This window comes from Myxocyprinus asiaticus, chromosome 47, assembly GCF_019703515.2.
Source record: "Myxocyprinus asiaticus isolate MX2 ecotype Aquarium Trade chromosome 47, UBuf_Myxa_2, whole genome shotgun sequence".
Taxonomy (NCBI): domain Eukaryota; kingdom Metazoa; phylum Chordata; class Actinopteri; order Cypriniformes; family Catostomidae; genus Myxocyprinus; species Myxocyprinus asiaticus.
This window is the reverse complement of record NC_059390.1, coordinates 26,008,523-26,032,964: the sequence shown is the minus strand read 5'-3', so window position 1 is coordinate 26,032,964 and position 24,442 is coordinate 26,008,523. Positions and strand designations below refer to the sequence as shown.

General features: G+C 39.6%; 1 protein-coding gene across 1 annotated transcript in view; it reads left to right on the top strand.

The window, feature by feature from the left end:
* Positions 1-445: 445 nt before the first annotated feature.
* The window catches only part of LOC127436622 (sodium- and chloride-dependent GABA transporter 2-like), a 61,869-nt gene continuing 37,872 nt past the window's right edge, over positions 446-24,442 (top strand). Inside the window, exons 1-7 of the mRNA XM_051690870.1 lie at positions 446-493; positions 2,016-2,262; positions 17,655-17,789; positions 18,216-18,356; positions 20,789-21,092; positions 23,034-23,108; positions 23,599-23,661. Of these exons, the coding sequence (XP_051546830.1) occupies positions 2,058-2,262; positions 17,655-17,789; positions 18,216-18,356; positions 20,789-21,092; positions 23,034-23,108; positions 23,599-23,661 (923 nt within the window). The 5' untranslated portion in view covers positions 446-493; positions 2,016-2,057. The remainder of the gene's footprint in view (positions 494-2,015; positions 2,263-17,654; positions 17,790-18,215; positions 18,357-20,788; positions 21,093-23,033; positions 23,109-23,598; positions 23,662-24,442) is intronic.

Below are 24,442 nucleotides of genomic sequence, written 5' to 3'. Positions count from 1 at the left end.
TTTGTTTAGTCATAACATAATTCCCATAGTTCCATTTATGTTATTGCATAGTTTTGACGACTTTACTATTATTCTAAAATGTGAAAAAAAATATAATAAAGAATGAGTAAGTGTTTCAAAACTTTTGACCGGTAGTGTGTGTGTGTGTGTGTGTGTGTGTGTGTGTGTGTGTGTGTATGTATGTATATATATATATATATATATATATATATATATATATATATATATATATATATATATATATATATTATTTTTATTTATTTATTTATTTATTTATTTTTTTAATGCATGAAGCTATTAAGTTGCCGTTATATTTTAGGAAGAGAGGTCCCTCGCAATGCTATCCTTGTTTGAAAACCCATTCTCCACATGATTGTGTGCTGAGTCACGCCCTCTCCCACTCCTGATCGCGTCCTGCACACGCTCATACAGAATACAGTTCTCTGCGCTGACGGGCTGAGCATGCACAAAAGGGAGCTGTCCTGAAACTTTGGTGAGTCCAAAAAACGTTTTGTGTGTGCTGATTTTTAAAGCTTAGCGATTGTTTTCTGTTCTAAAGCATTTCTGTTTGCAATGCAATGTATGCTATAATTCCATGGAAATGTTTTATTCTCTGTTATTTCAAAATAGTGTGGATTGGGGGACCTTATGCACAATTATATTAGCTGGCTTACTGCATGCATGCAAAATGTCACAAACCTTCATTTACCATTTAATTACTGTACATCTGATGTACTGTACACTTACCATTCAAGTTTGGAAACACTTACTCTTGATTAAACTTTTGTTCTATATTATACCATTCTCCACACCTGGGGCGGATTTAGGCATGGGCGACATTGGCAGCCACCCGGGGCGGCATCTTGTCAGTTTCACAGTGATGGTTCTGGCTTACTTGGTGCCCTAGGCGAGATCGGACGTGGCGCCCTCCCTTAACACGATTTTGGGCACCTTTCTCCCATCGCGATCTTGCGAGCTCTGTGCGTTGCCGGGGTTGCAGGTTTTGGGACACCTTTCTCCCATCGCGATCTCGAGAGCTCTGTGCGTCGCCGGGGTGGCACGATTTGGGACACCTTTCTCCCTGCCAATACCACCTATGCCAGGATCCATGGCTGGATCTGCTACTGCATTTCCAAAAGTTACACCAGATAACCTGAAAAAATTTGACTTTTCATAAAAATCTAAAAATATCTGAAATTTAATGTTGACAAAATAATTATATTTTTAAAACTTCATACACTGTCTTGAGGGCCTAAACAGGTCTTCTCTGTTTTTATTATTATTATTATTATTATTATTATTATTATTATTATTATTATATATTTTTTCACATGACAACAAAATGGTGAGCTGCATTTTGGACTTTAATTTTGTTGGCAAAAGTTGTTCTATATATATATATATAAACTGTTTTAAAAGAAATAATAATGAAAGATGATTCTGCACTTTAATCACTTTTTTTTTTTTTTTTTTTTTACTGTCTCCAGATGGTTACACCACATGACATCTTTTACTTTAAGCCCCAGCAAAAATATCAAAATGAGTTTTGACTCAGAAACTGAAAACATGTTCATCATGGTAGAGATGTATTCAAGTAATTGCTTTGTGTGAATTGCATTTGTAATGTATTTTTGTATATATATTACATAATCTGGCCAAAATAAATAAATAAATAATTAGCATCATGTGGTTAAACTGGTTAAACAACATGCTTTTTAAACAGTATCAAAGAAGTTCCCATGCATGCTGGACACTTGTTGGCTGTTTTTTTTTTTTTTTTCAGTATATATAGTCCAACTAATCCATTACAATTTTAGTTAGGCGGGCACTGGCCCTGTAGATTTTTCTTGTACCCCCAGAAACTTCTGGTGCCCCTCACTCCTGATCCAATGACAAAAATATTAAAAGCAGCAGGAAAGGACAGAAGAATGTGTCCTGTGTGAACGGCCCCTCACAGTTCTGCATCAGTGGGCTTTGCTAATGAATTTTTAAAATTGTGAAATTTATTATGACAGATACTCACAGAGATTGACAAGAAAAGAAATGGAGAAAAAAAAATGACCATTGAGGAGAGCGGAGACAGAAGCAATGCCAATGAAGCTGCAGTGGAGCCAGACGACCAAAAACAGAGTGCAGACAGCAGTCCTGATGCTAGAGAGAAATGGGCCAATAAGACTGAGTTTTTGCTGTCCATGGCTGGAGAAATTATAGGCTTGGGAAACGTGTGGCGCTTCCCTTACCTGTGCTACAAAAATGGAGGAGGTAAGGGAGAGAAAGTTTGTTATTGATGGCAAAAAGTAGTACTAAAGGGGAACACAAGAGCAAGAGAGAGGCATGAGGCCTGGGGGTCTTGAACTCCTGCACCATGAGATGGGTTTGACCTGTAAGAGGCAGCATATCAGAGCTGAAGCCCACGCTTTATAACACAGTAGAGCACTGTGTTCTTCTGCAATGCTTAGAATGAATTTTTGTTTCACTTCAACACATAACTGTTCCCCGAGCACATGCTGATACAAATATCCTGCTTCTTGAAGTCAGTGTGAAACACTGTTCTTGATTTCTGTTGCTGTTAAAGACAACATGAAACAACATTCACAACAGCCTATTTCTGAGTGAAAAGAGCAACAAGAACATAAGGGTGGGACTTGATTGTTCCTTTCTGTTCTTGTTGCTGATGGCATGCTGTACGAGTGTTTGTAGCCTGCTAGCCTGCTTAGCATTGTTTATTCTTAATCTCATACGTTCATCGTTTTATCCTTTGTCATTTTACTGCATGTTTCGGGTTTTTCCACTTTTCTACTGTTTCATCTGTGTGTATTTTACCTGTTGCTGCTGGCACCTAGCTCGAGTCTGTGTTTGTAGCCTGCTAGCTTTTTTAGCATCACTTATCTATCTGTTTTCAGCATTTAATCCTTAACATCTGCCATGTTTCAGCACGCATTAGGTTTTCCCCTGCATTATTCTCTTATCGCGATTCAACTGCATGCATTTTCCACGTGCATCCGCTTTTTTACACGGATTATTGCATCGATCTCAAAGCACCACTTATCAAGAACAACCATAACAACAAACAATTGCGTGAGGGATTCACATCGATCTCAAACCCTCACCACTCAGGAACAACAAACAACAACAACAACAATCAATTGTGGTAAGTCATGGCATCTGCTCATGTTATTTCTGCCTGCATTGCATGTCAGATGTTTATGATAGCTTCTTCCATCAGCAGTGAAGGATTCACATGATAAATGTAAGGAATTAGTCAGGCTGACGGAGAAGGTTAATGAGTTAGAGACACGCATCCGAACGCTAGTGGAGGTCAGTGAGAAAGAGAAGCCAGTAGATACTGTTTCGGATGCGGGCAGTACATCTCGGCAAAGCGACACCACTCTCCCGTTCCTGTTAGCGTTTCCAATCGATTCTCCCCACTCAGTGATGCACCCACTGAGAATCATGTTGAAAGAGCCCTAAAAATTGGTGATTCTATTTTAAGGAATGTGGAAATAGAGACTCCAGCCACTATTGTTAAATGCATTTCGGGTGCCAGAGCATCTGACATTTACAAGTGCTGGCTAATGCTAAAAGTAGATTTTCTAAAATTGTTATTCATTTGGCACTAATGATGTCCAGCTTCACCAGTCAGAAATCACTAGAGATAATGTTAAAGAGGTGTGTGAATTTGCAAAAATTATGTCAGACATTGTAATATGCTCTGGCCCCCTCCCTGCTCATCGTGGTGATGAGGTTTATAGTAGATTAGTGTCACTGAATGGCTGGATGTCTGAGTGGTGTCTGGAGAATAGAATAGGATTTATAGACAATTGTAGTTTTTGCGGTAGACCTGACCTGCTAAAGAGAGACGGACTCCATCCCTCCAGGGAAGGTGCCGCTCTCCTCTCTAGTAATTTGGCTCATAGTCTTAATAATGATTTATAGTATAGTATTTAGTATAATAAAATATTTAGTATAATAGTATTTGACTAACTGGGGCCCAGGTCAGGAAGCAGACAAACTGGTTAATCTGAACATCTGCTAGCTTCCTTGAGACATCACACAGGTCACATAAACTACAACACACAGAGACTGTATCACCTAGATATCACATAGAGACTGTGTCTGTTCCCCGAACTACCAAGCAAAAAACTCTCACTAAATCATTTAGAAAAAATGTGATTAAGGTCAAACTTGAACAAAACAAAAAAATTAAAGATAAACATCATATGAAGGTAGGGCTACTAAACATTAGATCTCTTTCTACCAAAGCACTAATTGTAAATTAAACTATTACAGATCATAGTTTGGATGTGCTCTGTTTGACTGAAACATGGCTTAAACTGGATGAATATATTAGTTTAAATGAATCTGCTCCCCCAGGTTATTGTTATAAAAATGAGCCTCGTCTGATGGGTCGAGGAGGAGGTGTTGCTGCAATTTACAGTGAAGTTTTTGGTGTTGGGCCTCATGTATTCAGATAGAAGACAAAGGCAGGCCTAACACAGTCGTAAAAACCTAACTCAGGCCCCCACATACCAGGTCATAAATTATACTGATAAAAATCGCGCCAAAATCAAACAAAGGGAGTCCAAAACAGACTACAAATCCCATGAAGCCTTGCTCACTAAAGGATCAAACTCTCAACTCCTATTGGATGAGGCACACAACAGAACGCACCTCAACCATGACATCATCAGGAGTAGAAATACCTCTGAAATGCTTCTGGGATTTGCTTCCAGCAACTTTGTTCACCGAGTATAGACATAGCTCATCGCAGCTCTCAGGTGCAACCTCGTGGCACAAGGAAGTAACGTCCAACTTGAAACTGTGGCCATACAATCTCCATCTCACTGGACGAGTTGAGATTACTCTGTATTCAACCGAACACTCTAATGGATCCGAAGGAGACCGCTGAGCAATCCGCATCTTCATCTGTTTGCCTGCAGAAGTGAAGAGATTAAAGATTTCTCTTCCATCTTCAATCAAGTTGACATTTCTGATTTCTCCGCCAGCCTGCCGAGAAACAGTCAGCCGTATGCCCGCCGACTGAGCGAGGAAACGGCCTCCCGTCATCACCCGAGCCTCAAGGAACCGGGTCAGAATTAAAGGACGGATGAACACACATTCTGCATCCTCATGTGATTCAAGTAAGAGGTTTACGTCTGGGCAGAGATAGAATATTATAGTGTGCTATTCTTGTGTTTCAAGGTTTTTGCTTGTACAGTTTACGGACCGCCATGTCCGCTCATTATTAATACTCAGGGTATTAATTATCACGAATCTGTTTTGCTGTGTGGTCCAACCAAATTGGACTGTTGTGCATTTTCGCCATTGCGGGTGAGACTGGCAAACTGAGTTTATCCACTAAAGAGTTAAAGAACGCGGGACTTGTACGAACCGTCCACCGTGTCTCTGAACGATAAACTAACAGCTGCTTTCTCTCCCACGATCGCGAAATCGGCTTTAGGGCCATCACTTAATTCTCTCTCTCTCTCTCTCTGTCGTACTAACCACACACACACACACACACACACACGCTCTCTCACACACACACACCCTCATGTGTTATAGGATTATTTTGATTTCCATATCTAATCATAATCACTGTTTGTTTGTAGTTGTAAGTCGGAAGTTTATTGACTGCATTGTATTAATTAATAATTGATATTACTGCATAAATATACTTTGTTTATATTACAAAGAGAAGTGTTTTGGTTTGTTTTGCATACGCCTGTGTCATGCTGACGGGATGTCAGTGCTCGGATTCAAACCTTCATTCACTGTTTTTTTTTTTTTTTCCCGAAAATCGATATTCTTCGAATGTCGATTTTCCTAAGAAAACAATCTAATATTGAGACTGTTATACTATCTGGTTATTAGTCCCTGATTCCAGGGTGGTGCCCCATCAATGTTAATCCTTATTAATATTCTGTTGATTTTTGATAATTGATAATTATCTTTGATGATTGTTGAATTTGAATGATCAATAAGCTAGTGTTAATTTTAATTAATGTTTCATCGATGTTAACAATTAACGATTATCTTTGATAATTGTTGATTTAAAGGATTAAAAAAAAGCTAACATTGATTCTCATCAATGTTCTATTGATTTTAATAATTAATAATTATCTTTGATAATTATTAATTATTGCTAATAACCAAACCCGCTCCTAAACGTAGCGCACTACATTTACTGGAGCCCCATATGAGGTTTTAATGAGTTATATTCAATTAATTAATTTAAATATTAATTAATAACTAAAGAAATAATTATTAATTATTTCTGATAGTAACACTGATCTAAACAACCAGTAAAGCCCTACATAATAATTGGTGCCCCGTGTGAGGCATCCTACGTGCCAGTTCTGTCACAGTGTGTATGCATAAGAATCCAAAGTATGAATTTGAATCATTACTTCAAAGTTTGGTTCTGTTTGACAATTTACTTCTCAAAACTTGCCAAACATAAGCCAGTGTGGTGTGAAAGTGCTCTTAAGAGTGAATTAGGGGTTGGTAAATTTATGATAGTCTGTTTAAAACCTGCTGTTATTTTTTTTAACTCCTAACACTTTCACCTAGATGTTACAGAGAGGTCACCTCATTGACATCCACCAAAGAGAGAACGCAGTGAAATTTGCACATTACATAACAGTAGCCCGTAAGCCACAGGCCGAAGCCTCTCACCTGTGCGTTCGTGTCAGCATTATAGCAACTGTAAAACAACAAGCTATCAGAGCCACTGTGTCGCAAGAATTTTTACTGTCCCAGTAAAATGAGTCACCAATCGCCCCGCGTGACTGGAGCTGAAGCTCCACAGAGATTAGTCGACCCAGCACTGCATGATGTGTTCGCTGCTGTCCTCTGTCTTTCCGTAGAGGAGAGAGATAATGTCGTTGTGATGAAGCATTACAGGAACTAGCTGATTATGTCAACAACCCGGTCGGGAAGCCAAAGCGCACAATCCCGGACCTAGTGGGCCAAATGTTCCTTCTTCATCACTGCAGAACCCAGCTGCAAACCACAGAGCACCAGGCCCAGCGCGCCCAGCTGCAGAGCAGCTACCAAGCGGTGCAGAGGGAAAATCTCAGCCTGCACCAAGAAATTAGGTGCACCCAAGCTGAGAAAGTCCAGGCACAGGAAGATAATGCCCGGATGCAGGAGGAAAACAAAACCCTGCGCAGGCAGCTTCAAGCTGCCCAGCTAAGAGTAGAGTCAGATCAGGTAAGTGCAGCTGAAATGCACAGCATAACATCTGACATAGAAGAGGGCACCCTCTTTAGCACAACATGTTGAAATGTGCCCTTGAGAAACCCAGGGACACACGCTAAGAGCCGAGCTGCCCCTAGTGGTACAGTCTCTGACTTCGTCCTCCAAGACACCTTTCAAACTCCTCCAGCGGCCCGCTGGTTGGATGCAGGTGCCCCTCCTCACAGTTGCCCTCCACAGTCAGTTTTCAGTCATGCCACCTTGCGTTTCAAACCGACTGATTCCACACCACAGAGGGCGGACAATTATTTTCAAGCCCAGAGTGGTGTAAGTCGCTCAAAGATCCCATTAGCCAGGGAGCTGTACGCAACCTGGTGTCCACCCCCACGCATCGACTGGACTCCTTCCCTACCATGAAGGGGAGGAAGTCATCCTCATCGCTGTGATCTGAGTGACTATGGTGTTTCGGATGACTCGGATGATCCGTGGTCATACCGCCACCAACGCTTGCGCATCCGACAACTCGAGTCCCTCGCAGGGGACATAGAACACTTTGACCCAAATAATCTAGATTCAAACATCGACAATTATCTTAGGGAAATTGAGCACTGCCTGATTGACTTGCCTTACGCTTCGTCGCGTGAAAAACTCAAGCTCATATGGAAGACCATGGTAAGGAGTGTCCATGCGTTCATGGAAATGCTACCGACTGGTACATGAAACCGCTACTCAGCTCTGTGTATAGCTCTACGCGAGGAGTATTCGCTGTATATTGACGAAGCCTCCGCTACCATAGCTGCTTTCGCCATCACCCAGAAGAGGCACGAGCCTCCATGTGAATATTATAGATGCCTGAGAACCACGTACTTCCAAGGAAGTAACGCACCAGGTCTGGAGAAGGAATGAGCTTTCAAGTCTCTTTTCCTTCACAACCTCCACAAGTGCGTGCGTTATGACGTCAGGATGCACTGCAGAATGGGCTACCCCACCATGCAGGAAATCATAAAGTACACACAACTGGCATGGGAGACATGCGTGCACCCTGCCCGAGGGCACGAAGGTGACGCCAGAGCCCTGGGGATCCAAGCCTCATATGCAGACCTAGAGTTTGAAGGCAATGAAATGCCTCATGTTAAGGTGAATGCTAGAACAGGACCCCAGAGGCGCCGATCACCCCGCCAGCAGGGTAGGCAACAGAATCAGGGGGGTGTTAACCAGACACACCCCCGAGGTCATGGTAGGCCTAAACGACAAAACGTTCGCCGGCCGAAAGGAAAGGCGCAGTTCGAACGAAAACCCAAACAAGAAGGTGAGTAGGTAGGCAAGGTTTCAAATCCCCTCAGAGAACAAGATTTGAGAGAGGAAATGGAGGATACAAGGAGACGCTTGACTGAGTTAGTAACTAAGCTTGACGTGCTCCGTTGTTCACCAGGTCTGCCGAAATCCTCAAAGGAATACGGCACTGAAACCTCGTCAGTATGACTAGACGATGTACCCCCTCCCGTTAACGCCAAAGTTTAATTTGTAGGTCGGGAAAAGGGGAACAGTGTCCAAGTTGCTCCCCAAAACAGTCACTCCTAACATGCCACACCCTCCTTTTCTGACCTTCTTGGGCGATCTGTACCATAAGGGCAATGCCTGACACATGGGTCGTTCCAGTCCCACGCACTACTCGACACTGGTTCCGAAATAGTCTAATGGGTTCCAACACCTTCGCAGAGGTGGCTAGAGCAAAGCTCTCCCTTGGCAAACCGTTATAGACAGAGACCTGCAACGTAAGCATCATAAGCTACACACAAGATAGGTCATCTATTACAAAACGGGCCTGGATTGACACCTTTCAAGGGATGATGCTAATAGACCCTGTTTACATATGTCCCATTAATATGGAACCACTGTTAGTTGGCCAGGACCTACTGAACCGATTGGCTCTGCACAGTGACTGCCGTCGTGGACACATGTGGGCTCAGGTTGACATACCGAGACCACTTGGTCCAGAAAACAGTTCACCAGCTTCAGATGCACACGTCGCCATCGTCCAAAAATCCAGCAGAGACGACGACTCCAATAAGAACAATTACAGGGCCTGGGTAAAACCCTTCAGGGTGCTATAGTCACTGTAAATTTGCAATCCGTTCTTATCAATAACACTGCACGCTTTAGGGACTTTGTCAGAGGAAACAACTTATGCGTGTATCATCAGAGATCTAATGCAGGACCTCAGGGAAATTAGCTCCTCAGTCAATAGTCTGAGTGATGGAAGGATTCCAGCTTACCTGGTCTCCCTAGACCTTGTTGAACAAATCCTTAGATCTGCTACTGTCTCCATTGTGCAACCTTCACAGATAAACCTGGCAAATAGTTTTGGCATTGAAATTCCAAAACATGTAAATCCTCAGAACCTCAAAATAGGATTTATCCTCAATCTGCCATCATAGGCAGAATATATACAGACTAAAGTCCATATTTAATGTTGTTTTCAGAGATGTAATGCACACATTCACCTCAAAACACCACCAATACACACCTACTGTGATGAGGACCCTCGCTCTACCTTATCCCTAACCTAAACATGTGTACCAAGACAAAGTACATTCATTGGGTTTGTCAAAATGCAACCCCTTTGTTAGAGAGGTGACTAACTACCTCTGCGGCCTAAGAGCCGAATTCCCTGAACAAGTGTCATGGTAGCATGTCCATCAAAGATGAAGGAACAGAGACAAGGGTAGAGTGAGCAGGCAATCGCTGGCTCGTTAACACACCAGCCACCGAAGTCCCAATGACATACAACAACCATGATACAGCCAATAAACTAAGGCTACCAAACCAAACGGTGTTCATAATGGTTCCCCAAAGGAGCCACCGTGCACATTGATGATATTGTCCTCCATCATCTCAACGTCGACAAACATGACGCAGAAATTGAGATCATGGACGCATTTAGAGGTCACAGCCTCACCGTTGATGACACCCTTCAACAGCAGCTTCAGGCTGAAGGGATGAAATTAGTGAAGTTCAGTCTCAGACCGACTGGCTTGACCACTATATTTCCTAGTCACATAAGCAGATCGTCATCTTACCAAGAACACCCTATCACTTTGGTTGCCCTCTGACTCCTCCTTAGTGGTTGAATCATCGCAATTATTGCACACGCTATATACAGGTACATTCAACACCTACAGGCCAGACTGGACTCACTTCTCATACAGCTGCGTTTTACACACCAGTCTGAGCCCATCCCACAGGTTAACCCCAATCATTTCCAAGGATAAACCTTTTAACCTTTAACCCTCCTTTCCTCTAACATTTTGTTCCTAGTAACCAATGTCAGGTTCTACTTTGATTTTGTGTTATGACCAAAGAACAACAAAGGACTGTGTTACGGTTAATGCTGTGCCTTCCAATAATTTGGAATTTTTATGTGTGATGAATGTAGTTTTAGATTTAGCTAGAAGTTCTACGCCCAGATGTGCCTCAATCTCTGTCCAGACAATAAAGCCTCTGTGAACTCTAATGAACTGTATGGACTGTGCAACCATTTTCTTTCCTATCAAGAATACATGGATGGCGTAACCCACAGGTTACTGTGAACCGACAAGAACTGTTCGGCCCTTCAGTTGCTCTAAAGATGCTGGACAACAACCAACTCTTCAGACCAAAGGGGGGAATGTTGGGCCTCATGTATTCAGATAGAAGACAGAGGCAGGCCTAACACAGTCGTAAAAACCTAACTCAGGCCCCCACTTACCAGGTCATAAATTATACTGATAAAAATCACGCCAAAATCAAACAAAGGGAGTCCAAAACAGACTACAAATCCCATGAAGCCTTGCTCACTAAAGAATCAAACTCTCAACTCCTATTGGATGAGACACACAACAGAACACACCTCAACCATGACATCATCAAGAGTAGAAATACCTCTGAAATGCTTCTGGGATTTGCTTCCAGCTACTTTGTTCGCCGAGGTGCAACCTCGTGGCACAAGGAAGTAACGTCCGACTTGAAACTGTGGCCATCTCGCTGGTCAAGTTGAGATTACTCTGTGTTCAACCGAACACTCTAACGGATCCGAAGGAGACCGCTGAGCAATCCGCATCTTCATCCGTTTGCCTGCAGAAGTGAAGAGATTAAAGATTTCTCTTCCATCTTCAATCAAGTTGACATTTCTGATTTCTCTGCCAGCCTGCCGAGAAACAGTCAGCCGTACGCCCGCCGACAGAGCAAGGAAACGGCCTCCCGTCATCACCCGAGCCTCAAGGAACCGGATCGGAATTAAAGGACGGATGAACACACATTCTGCATCCTCATGCGATTCAAGTAAGAAGTTTACGTCTGGGCAGAGATAGAATATTATAGTGTGTTATTCTTGTGTTTCAAGGTTTTTGCTTGTACAGTTTACAGACCGCCATGTCTGCTCATTATTAATACTCAGGGTATTATCACAAATCTGTTTTGCTGTGTGGTCCAACCAAATTGGACTGTTGTGCATTTTCGCCATTGCGGGTGAGACCGGCAAACTGAGTTTATCCACTAAAGAGTCAAAGAATGCCGGACTTGTACGAGCCGTCCACCGTGTCTCTGAGCGATAAACTAACAGCTGCTTTCTCTCCCATGATCGCAAAATCGGCTTTAGGGTCGTCACTTAATTCTCTCTCTCTCTCTCTCTGTCGTACTAACCACACACACACACACACACACACACACACACACACACACACGCTCTCTCTCACACACACACACTCTCATGTGTTATAGGATTATTTTGATTTCCATATCTAATAATTTCACTGTTTAGTTTGTAGTTGTAAGTCGGAAGTTTATTGACTTCATTGTATTAATTAATAATTGATATTACTGCATAAATAAACTTTGTTTATATTACAAAGAGAAGTGTTTTGGTTTGTTTTGCATACGCCTGTGTCATGCTGACGGGATGTCAGTGCTCGGATTCAAGCCTTCATTCATTGTTTGTTTTTTTTCCCGAAAATCGATATTCTTTGGATGTCGATTTTCCTAAGAAAACAATCTAATATTGAGACTGTTATAATATCTGGTTATTAGTCCCTGATTCCAGGGTGGTGCCCCGTCAATGTTAATCCTAATTAATATTCTGTTGATTTTTGATAATTGATAATTATCTTTGATGATTGTTGAATTTGAATGATCAATAAGCTAGTGTTAATTTTAATTAATGTTTCATCGATGTTAACAATTAATGATTATCTTTGATAATTGTTGATTTAAAGGATTAAAAAAAGCTAACATTGATTCTTATCAATGTTCTATTGATTTTAATAATTAATAATTATCTTTGATAATTATTAATTATTGCTAATAACCAAACCCACTCCTAAACGTAGCACACTACATTTACTGGAGCCCCATATGAGGTTTTAATGAGTTATATTCAATTAATTAATTTAAATATTAATTAATAACTAAAGAAATAATTATTAATTATTTCTGATAGTAACACTGATCTAAACAACCAGTAAAGCCCTACATTGGTGTTACTCAGAGGACAGGATATAAATGTAAGTCTTTTGAACTAATAATGCTTAATGTGACACCGTCAGATATAAATTAAAAAAACTGTGTCGTCTTTTACCGTTGCTACAGTATATAGATCACCCGGGCCTTATTCTGATTTCCTTGGTGAATTTGCAAATTTTTTAACAGATCTTGTAGTCACTGTAGATTGAGCTTTAATTGTTGGTGACTTCAACATTCACATAGAGAATGAAAATGACACATTGGGATTAGCATTTATCAACAGTTCAACACCTGTTTCTAATTCTGACTCTTGGAGTCAGACAATATGTAACAGGTCAACTCATCGCCATAATCATATGCTAGATTTAATTCTTATGGAGTTGATGTTGATACTGTAGAAATTCTGCCGCAGAGCGATGACATCTTGGATCATTACCTCGTCTCTTGTATGCTGCGATCAGCTAATGTTACTCAATCTACACCACGCTATCGTTCAGGTAGAACTATTCTTTCGATCACTAAAGATAGCTTCACTCAGTAAACCCCAAAGCCTGGAAGAATATAAATACAGTCTTCTCTAGCACTATTGATAGTGTCGCCCCCCTTCGATTAAAGAAAATTTAAGAAAAAAGCCCTGCACCATGGTAAAATGATCACACTCATGCTCTCAAAAATGGAGCGCAAGTGGAAGAATACAAAATTAGAGGTATTTCACGGTGCATGGAAGGATAGTGTCGGTAGCTACAGACAGGCACTAAAAGTTGCCAGATCAGCATATTTTAGCAAATTCATAGAAAATAACCACAACAATCCTAGGTGTTTATTCAGTACTGTGGCTAAATTGGTTAGGAATAAAGCCTCAACACAACCAGATATTCCATCGCAGCACAAGAGTAATGACTTCATGAATTTCTTTACTAATAAAATTTAAATAATCAGAAATAAAATTGGAATTATGCAATCATCTGTCACAGTACCTCATAATTTTCCTCATGTGCAGCTTCAATCCTTCGCTGTCATAGGTCATGAAGAGCTAACAAAACTTATCGAAACATCAAAAGCCACAACATATATGTTAGATCCAATACCAATCAAGCTCTTAAAAGAGGTATTCCCTGTAATCTCAGTACCTCTTCTTAATATTATTAACTCCTCACTATCCTTAGGAAATGTCCCAAGAATCTTTAAAATGGCAGTTATCAAACCACTTATTAAGAAGCCAAAACTTGATCCTGGAGAACTGGCTAATTATAGACTGATTTCAAATCTCCCATTTATGTCGATGTGGCAGCGGGGGTGTGGTCAAGCGTCCGTCCAGAGAGAGAGAAAGCGGTAAGGGTGCTTGCACCTGAGCTAGATTATGCATGGGGAGAGTGGCATATAAGCAGCCATGCCACCAGCAGAAGAGAGAGAGAGAGAGAGTCTGGCACAAGGGAGGCCACAGTGCTCCTGAAGCTGTTACATTTATTCTGTTATGTTTGTGAAGCTGATGTGTTTAAGTTACTACATGCCTGTGAAGTTGATGGGTTTAAGTTACTACATGCCTGTGAAGCTGATGAGTTTGTGAAGTTGTAAAGCACTGAAGTGGCTGATTAAAAGTCTTACCTGAGCCTGGAAATCCTGCTTCCCTGTGTTCTCCTTTCACTCTAACCCTCTTACAGTCGAAAATACTAGAAAAGGTAGTATCCTCCCAAATATGTTCATTTCTACAGAGAAATAGTATATATGAACAATTTCAGTCAGGATTTAGGCCCATCACAATACAGAGACTGCACTTATTAGAGTTACAAATGACTTGATCTTATCATCTGATCACGGCTGCATTTCAGTTCTAGTGCTTTTGGCATTTGTGGAGTTGCATTAGCATGGTTTAGGTCCTATTTAGCAGACCACTACCACTTTGTCTATGTAAATGAGGAATTGTCAAACCAAACATAAGTAAAGTATGGAGTGCCACAGTGATCAGTTTTAGGAGCTCTGCTTTTCCCCTTGTAAATGCTTCCCCTGGGAGATATTATCAGGAATTGTGGAATAAATTTCCACTGTTATGCCGACGATACCCAACTTTATATGTCTTCAAAACCTGACGAAATTTCACAATTCTTCAAATTAGCAGATTGAATCAATGAAATCAAAGATTGGATGGCCATACATTTCCTTCTACTCAATTCCAACAAAACAGAGGTACTAATTATTGGAACAAAAACCTCTAAAATCAAGCCGCTAAAATATTAATTTGACTCTTGATGGATGGATACTGTTACATATTCTTCAACAGCGAAGAACTTAGGTATTATATTTGATAACAATCTATCCTTTGAAAATCAAATTACAAATGTTTGTAGAACAACATTCTTCCACCTAAGAAATATTGCTAAATTACGACACATGCTCTCTGTTGCTGTTCCTGAAAAACTAATGAATGCGTTCATGACCTCAAGACTAGATTATTGTAATGCATTACTGGGAGGAAGTTCAGCAAGTTCAATAAACTTCAATTGGTTCAAAATGCAGCTGCCAGAGTGCTGACTAGAACCATGAAATATGATCATATTAGCCCCATTTTATCGTCGTTACATTGGCTACCTGTTAAATTTTGTATTAATTTTACAATTCTGTTAACTACATACAAATCTTTGAATGGTCTAGCTCCGCAGTACTTAAGTGACCTTATACCACGCTATATTCCATCACGTTCATTACGATTGTTAAATTCTGGCCTGTTAATAGATCCTAGAATATCAAAATCTACAAAAGGAGGTAGATCCTTTTCATATTTGGCTCCTAAACTACGGAATAGTCTCCCTAATAGTCTTATTGTTTGGGACGCAGACACAGTCACTGAGTTTAAGTCTAGACTAAAGACTTATCTATTTAGCAAGGCATACACCTAATTTATCCTTCAACTCACAATTGGGCTGCTTTAGTTAGGTCTGCCGGAACCAGAAACCAGAAACATTGATCATGATCTATAACTCTGCAATAAATTGAATGGCATCTATGCTAATATTATTCTATTTGTTTCCCTGTCTCAACCTTGGAACTCCTATTCTGAGGTCACCAGAACCGGCTGAATCCAGCTCCATTCCTGCCTCGTGCTGGACTCCACTGCTATGTGTCTCTGAGTGATGATGACTAAATGCAGCCGGTGCCAGTCAAACATCACTTTAGTCTATTACAATGGACTTCAGTGGATGAACTGATGCCAACTCCAACCATAAGCCATGGGATACATCATATGCCATTGCCTCAACCTTGGATTTAGGATAGACCTCACTGAAATAACCTGCCGGTTGAACTGCGATGCACCTCACTGATCTCTGCCTGCATCACCTTGGTCTAATGATGGACTACACACTTATACATAGACTATCAATTAATTTCCAACAAAAGCCTTCATCAGCCAACTAACAAAGGACAATGCATCTATGTGAACTTCTGCAGTTAATCCAGGATTGACTTCAAAGACATTATTCATTAATCTTACATTTCTTACAAAATCTGTGTTTAAACACTGACCCTTCACACTTACTTAGTTTAATAATTTTAAACCATGACTTGCACTATACATAATTAAGTAATATTGGCATTATATTCATGATGTTAGCCAGAGGGGAACTGGCCCCCACAGTGAGCCTGGTTTCTCCCAAGGTTATTTTTCTCCATTAACCAACATCTTATGGAGTTTTGTGTTCCTTGACACAGTCGCCTTCAGCTTGCTCACTGGGTTTCTAAATACAATTATTATTTAATTACTTATTTTTAAACACAATTCACAATCATATTTTATCAAACTACACAATGGTGATTCGAAGACATTATAGATATTACAGTTTCATTTTCTGTTAATGCATCATTTTCTGTAAAGTTGCTTTGAAACTATGTGAGTTGTGAAAGGCACTATACAAATAAAAATGACATGACTTGATTGTATCCATTGAGAATTGATTGGATCATGAAAAGTGGCCTTTATTTACCAGAATGGAGCCAGGTAGAAAAGCTCATTACTACATCTTTATTACATTTTATTATTATTATTATTATTATTATTATTATTATTATTATTATTATTATGTTACTTTATTACTTTATATATTACATTTTGGTAAAATATGACAAAGACAAACGTATTTTTCCTTTGGAATAAAAAAAGACAATGAATCGTGAATGGATGAATGAATCGTGCACAATAAGACCTTGAAAGTGCATTAAGAAAGTAAATAGGCCAATTGTGGGTTCATGTTTATTTTCTGTAACTATTTTAGTACCATGCTTGTTTTGTTAGGTACATAATTCACATTAGAGCATATTCAATTAAAGTTTTTTTTTTTTTCATCTTGTACCCTCAAGCTCCTTAATTGCATGTGAACAAAAGACGTTAAGCTCAAGATATTGCCTGAAGATGTAATGTTTATTATTTTTATTTTAAATTTTATTTTATTTTTTTATGATATACACCAGTCAAACAATTGAACACATTTTACAGAATTTATGTTTATGATTTTATAGAATTGTTTGATCTAAAGGATTATGCTTAAAAGGGTGACAGAAGATATAAAATATAACAAATATAATCTAATTCATAAAATATATATATAAATGTATAAAAATATAAATTGTGTATATGTATGAAAAATATAATAGTATAAAATATAAAAAAATCATATATATTTATAACATAAAAGTATATAAATTGTTTATTTATGATATATATATATATATATATATATATATATATATATATATATATATATATATATATATATGACTTGTAGTGTATAAGAAAGAGACATTCAAGCTCTTTAATCGAATGTGATTTAGAAAACAGCCTGTAAATTAAGAGTTATTATTAAATGCTGTTTTACTGCTGTATTCTGTTACCTTCCCCCAAAGATAATACAATAAGACCTGTTCAGCCTGAGTTACAAGGCAAATAATTTCTGTTATGGTCTCTCCAGGTGTGTTCTTCATCCCATATTTCATATTCCTCTTCTTCTGTGGAATTCCAATCTTCTTCCTGGAGACAGCATTAGGTCAGTACACCAGTGAAGGAGGCGTCACTGCTTGGAGGAAAATCTGCCCCATGTTTGAAGGTTGCAAATGCATTTATAAACAGATTTACAAAGAAATAATTGCATGTCTTTTAAATGGACCAAAATATTCAAGTAGATATAGCTGCAGGCTGGAGACCTCCAAATGGGGTCGGAATATCCAAAAGAGGGTGGGGTTACTCAAAAAGGGGGCATAGTTTCTCCAAAAGGGGGCTGCGCCAACTCCAAAAGGGGGCATCACTTCCACTCACGGTTAAGGTTAGTGAAAGGGTTAGGTAAGGGGCTTCCTATATCTTTAATGGCAGATTGGAGCTCCCACCCCTTTTTGGAGCAATGCCTACAGCTATATCCTTCTCAAAATATTGGCATTAAAGTAGCCTATAAAGCAACTTCATAGTTGAAGAAGGTTGAAGGGCACATTATGTTGTAAATGTGAAATTTCTAGCCCTTTTCATTCCTTGTTTGTAGGGGTGGGTGTGGCCTCCCAAGTTATAGTGATCTATCTGAATATATATTACATTGTGGTGCTGGCCTGGGCTCTGTTTTATCTCTTCAACTCTTTCTGGAGCACTCTACCCTGGACTTCCTGCGACAACTACTGGAACACAGGTGTGGTTTAATGTATTATGTTACATAATCCATTATAAAATGTATTAACACAGAAATTCGGACGTTGAATAACTTTTTGAATAAGATATTAGGCTTGCTCTATGGCATGAACATCACAGCTTTGAATCTCACCAACATTAATAGAGGTGTGAGCTAAGGCAAGCAACACTATTGCCAGTGGTTGATTTGTAAAAAAAAAATTCAAGGGGGATGGTGTTGTCAAAGTTTTAACAATGAAAAATTGACAATTTCCTCATTAATTTCCAAAAAGTTTTCAAATACATTTTTCAAAGTAATATTTTTTAAATATATAAATATTTTGCATTTTTTAGTAAAAAAATATCAAGTTTTCTCAAGGTTGCACCACATGACTTAAACAAAATGTGCCTTTTCATAAAAATGTCAAAATAAATATCAGATGTTTTTAAAACTTCACGCTCAGTCTTGAGGGTCTAAAGGTGTCCGCTCTGTTTTATGGTTTTTATGGTCAAAATAAACAACAAAATAAATACCTACATGTTGGTTACACCACAACTTTGTTTTGGTGGACAAAAGCGTTTTTAAATATTAATCATATTTTAAAACAAAATTGTTTCACTGCTTAATATTTTAAGAAATAACAGTAAAAAAGATTATTCTGCACTAGTCATGCCAACATTTATTTTTTCAGGAATTTCAGCTTTTAATGAGACTTTAATAAGATTTTTTTTACTGTCTCTGGACACCATATGATATTTTGTACTTTAAGCCCCAGTATAAAATATCAATATGACTTGAAAATATGAAAATGTGCTCATCATAGAAGAGGTCTATTCAAGTAAATGGTTTGCGTGAACTGCATTTTTTAATGTATTTTTAATTTAATAAATCTTGACAAAAACGAGCATCACCTCATTGACCCTTAGGAAACATGGCCATAATATGCACCTGTTACCCTCTGTTATTGTATTTTATGATGAATTCTGTGAAAAGAATCCCCGTTATGATCATGAAGAAGTTTTCATAGTAAAGGAAGTTTGGGCTGTTTCTATGAAGGATGCTTAAACAGTGGTGTAACAGTTGTTCTACACACAAAAGCGTTTTATTGGCGAAACCCCGAAAATTGTTTGAGTTAAAAACATGTACATGTTGTAACTGAACACTTGTCATAGCAATATCATACATTCTGTTCTCTCTTTCTCTTTTGTTTTACAAACGATTGCTTTGAACTGTTCCCTTGGCCGTTTTTGAAAGTGTGTGAAACTTTCGAAAACTTGCATTACCTTCAGTGGCGTAACATTCATCTGAACACTAGGAAAGACAAATCAACCCATCGCTAAACTCTGACATACCTGCCAGTGTTTTCAGAAAATCAGTGTCTTTTTTCACAGTGGAGAGAGAGAGCTCACACGCTCATGGTTGTCAGATTGCGTGTCTAAAGCATCACCCTGGCAGAGTATGTCCTAACTGTTCAAATTACACCTATGGAAATCTGGCAACCTTACACATGTTGAAATCTAATTCTGACCGGCAAATTGCCGTTATTTAAAGTCTGCTATTTATGAAACGTGGAAAATGAAATATTTTACTTGCATGATTAGTTCAAAGTAATATATGACATAATTAATCTAATGGGGATGGTAAGGGGGGATGGTGGTTTTACAAGGGGGATGCTTTTTGGTATTTCTTGCAACAAGGGGGATGCCATCCTCTCACATCCCCCCTCAACTCGAGTCCTGACTATTGCAGTTGTTCATACTTAGTGTTACAGGGTTTTTCAAAAATTGCTATTTTTTAAGTGATCAGACTTATGATTTGAGTTTGGGCTGGGCTTCTTTTTCTTTGGTAACTCAGTAAGCATCCACCTATTGAACAATGAGCAACATTCTAGCAGCCACCCACAAAAGCTTAGCAACTGCATAGCAACGTGCCAACAGCCACTCCAACACTGTTAAAAATAAAAAAGTTGAGTAAACTAAAAATAGTAAAGCAACCAGCTGCAAAGCATTTTTGAGTTTACTTAACTTCAGGCAAATTAGTTTTACCAATTTAAGTAAATTATTGAAAGGTTACTCTGCCACAAATGGCATCCTCAGGATTAAGCATCAGTGATCAAACTGAGCATGCATAAAATCCTGTAAGTTCTATCTTCACCACCAAACTTGACATTGTGTGTGCTCACTGTTTAAAAATGTAAGTTGCTTGTGATGAGGAGGAGGGCGTGGCTGGGCCGAGAGGATGCATGCCCAGCGCTGAGTTGACCAATCAGCGGGAGAGGGATAAAGGAGGAGCCGGGGATGCCAGAGGGAGAGAGAGAGAGACGCCGCTCTGTGTGTGTGTCATTATGTTTCAGTTTTATGTTGGTGTTTCATTAAAGTCTTGTTGATTGTTAATTCGGTTCCCGCTTCCTCCTTTCCCAAACCCTGTTACACTGGTGACGAAACCCGGGAAAGGAGGAACAGCACACTGTCCCGGAGAACTCGCCACTGTCGTCTGCCATTTGCCGGAAGAAGGAAGAGCCTCTGCCGTACACTGGGAGGTGGAGGGGCCGTTGCCGTCCGCCAGGGGATGGAGGGGTCACTGCCATCTGCCAGGAGGCAGAGGAACTGCTGCCGTCCACCAGGAAGCGGAGGAGCCGTTACCGTCCGCCAGGGGACAGAGGACCCGCTGCCATCCGCCGGGAGGCAGAGGAACTGCTGCCATCTGCCAAGGGATGGAAGAGCCGCTGCCAGCCGCCAGGAGGCGGGGGAGCCCGCTGTAGTCCGGCAGGGGGCAGAGGAGCGGCTGAGGAGCCGAAGCAGAGCCTTTTCTTTTCTTTTCTCTCTCTCCCATCTCACTCTCTGTCTCTCCCACTCTCTTTCTCTCCCCTTTCCCTCCCTTCATCCTACCAAGGTTCCCAGGAGGCGTGGAAGAACAGCCGGCGATGGAATGGCTGAAGGGGCAACTCCTCCCCTCTAGGAAGGGGTGGGAGGGTGGGGAGTAAGTCAGACCGGAGGTTTCGAGCAGTATGTGACGAGGAGGAGGGCATGGCCGGGCCGAGAGGTTTCATGCCTGGCGCTGAGTTGACCAATCTGTGGGAGAGGGATAAAGGAGGAGCCAGGGATTCCAGAGGGAGAGAGATAGAGAGACACGCATGTGGCCTGTGTGTGTGCCATTATGTTTCAGTTTTATGTTGGTGTCTCATTAAAGTCTTGTTGATTGTTAATTTGGTTCCCGCTTCCTCCTTTCCTGAACCCTTTTACATTGCTCTAACTTAAATGGCATTAAAGTTGACTTTACTGAATTTTTTTAAGTAACGTCAAAATTTTCTACATTAGATATTTCAATCAACTTTTAAAATTGAGTTTATCTGAAAGAACTGAATTTAAGTAAAAGACTTAGCCTAGCATTGTGATAGAAAGTTTTGCAAGTTAAAGCTTTGCACACATTTTCTTTGAAAATGTAAAAATCTAGTTATTTGGTTATCCTAATCATCTGCAATTCTAGCAAGCGCTTATTAGTCTCTGAAATCTAGGAATTGGAATATTCTTTAAATCAGTTATCTGATGCCACATCCACACTAATATGTTTTTGTTTGAAAATTTTGCTTTTAAGCCTCTCATCCACACTAGAATGACATTTTCTTCTACCAAAAATAGAGCATTTGAAAATGTCATCCATTACCACATACTTTGGAAAACTATGACATTAGGAAACTGTGAACTGAGTTTTCAAACTTGAATGTGGCCTAAATATACACTGATCAGTCACAACATTAAAACCACCTGCCTAATAGTGTGTAGGTCCCCCTCGTGCTGGCAACACAGCGCCAACCCACATCTCAGAGTAGCACTGAGATGCTATTCTTCTCACCACAATTGTACAGAGCGATTATCTGAGTTACCGTAGACTTACTGTAGTCAGTTCAAACCAGCCTGGCCATTCTCTGTTGTCCTCTCTCATCTTCAAGGCATTTCTGTCCACAGAACTGCCACTCACTGGATGTTTTTTTGTTTTTGGCACCATTAGGAGTAAATACTAGAGACTGTTGTGAATGAAAATCCCAGGAGATCAGCAGTTACAGAAATACTCAAATCAGCCCATCTGGCACCAACAAACATGCCACGGTCCAAATCACTGAGATCACATTTTTCCCCATTCTGATGATTGATGTGAACATTAACTGAAGCTCCTGACCCATATCTGCATGATTTTATGCACTGCACTGCTGCCACATGATTGGTTGATTAGATAATTGCATGGATGATTGTTGGTGCCAGACGGGCTGGTTTGAGTATTGTTGTAACTGCTGATCTCCTGGGATTTTCACACACAACAGTCTCTAGAATTTACTCCGAATGGTGCCAAAAACCAAAAACATCCAGTGAGCATCATTTCTGCGAATGGAAACACCTTGTTGATAAGAGAAGTCAACAGAGAATGGCCAGACTGGTTCGAACTGACAAAGTCTATGGTAACTCAGATAACCACTCTGTACAATTGTGGTGAGAAGAATATAATCTCACAATGCTATTCTGAGATGCGGGTTGACGCCGTTTTGGCGGCACGAGGGGTACCTACAAAATATTAGGCAGGTGGTTTTAATGTTGTGGCTGGTCGGTGTACATTCAACATTCAGTAAGTAAAGCTATAGAGTTTAATTTTACCTCCCATTTTATCAACAGAAAACTGTCAAAATATAAGTGCTTCATACACCAGCATTCACAAACCTTACGCTGACTGGTCTTTCCTCTACAATGAAACGGACAGATCTGGCGGTAACAACAGCATGAGGTAACCACACTTGACAACATCTGAGAGTAGGAAATGAAAATTGTTGTTCTTCCAGATGTTTATGGGGTTATTGAAGACGCTGTTTGGATTGAAGGCTTTAAATGATTGCAAACCCATTTGGTGGAAACGTTCCCCAAACAAAGACCATTCTGCAGTACATTAAGAAAGAATTATTTATTCTTTGGAATTACTAAACAGGAAGACTACAAAAAAGAGCAGGTGTGTGTTTATGAATATAGACTAATAATAAAGACTTTTTAAATATTCAATAATAATAATAATAATAAACAACCCTTTTCTAAACTTGAGATCATATAGTTATCTATATTTTGTTTTTGTTAATGTCTAAGAAATAGATTCAAGCTTAGTTTTTTGTGTATAGAACTTATCACAACACAGAAACGGAAGTAAACAGCTGCTTTTGTTTGAAAAGAGGTCACTTGAAAAGCTTCCGTGCGCTCATAATCTCTTTTTATCTTTCTTTTACCAGTTCTCACAATGAATCTGGATGGTCGCCCTTTAAAGTCATTTCACCGGAACAAGAGTATTGGTTGTAAGTTGGATATGTAATTCCATACTTTAGCATTTCAAATATATATATTGTCGGTGCTTTTTAGAGCATGGGTCAAAAACCTAGATCCACACGTCAAATATAATTTGAAATTGAAACTGAACATTTTAAATTGTGTGATTGTTACACTGCCATTCCAAACTTTCATGCATTTGTTATTAGTGTTCATACTCATGGTTTGGGATTTTTCTAAACCCCTGACCATAAGTATTAGACTTTGGCAAGTCACTTTTCCTGCACGTTTTGGTTTGTTCAGATATTAATGATCATACTGTGCAGTTTGTTGAGGAGAGTTGTACGATTAATTTATTTTCAAAAACACTTTACATTAACTTTCCCTTTATTAAGGGTTGATAATTTGGTTTATTACTGACTAACTAGTCATTTACAAATCCATTATAAACCACTGATACACAGTTAAAACAACTTGAATAATGAACTTTATGTGTAGGTTTCTAATGTTGGAAACTGCTTAATAAATGCTTCATATGTCCACGTTACATTAAGGTACATTTTCATGGGTTTCTAATGTTAAGCATTTATAACCTGTGAGGAAAAATAGCTCACTATTTGGCAGGTATAACGAGAAATTTGAAAAATTAAACAACTCAAAATATTTAGGAACCACATTGCAATGGCTTAGCAACCACCAGAACACTCTAGCATCTACAAAACAACGCACTAAGAACCATGTTAGCAACCACCTAGGAGTCACAGCCTGATCTCATAATGACGTGTGGCTGCATTTTTGCAGAATGATATT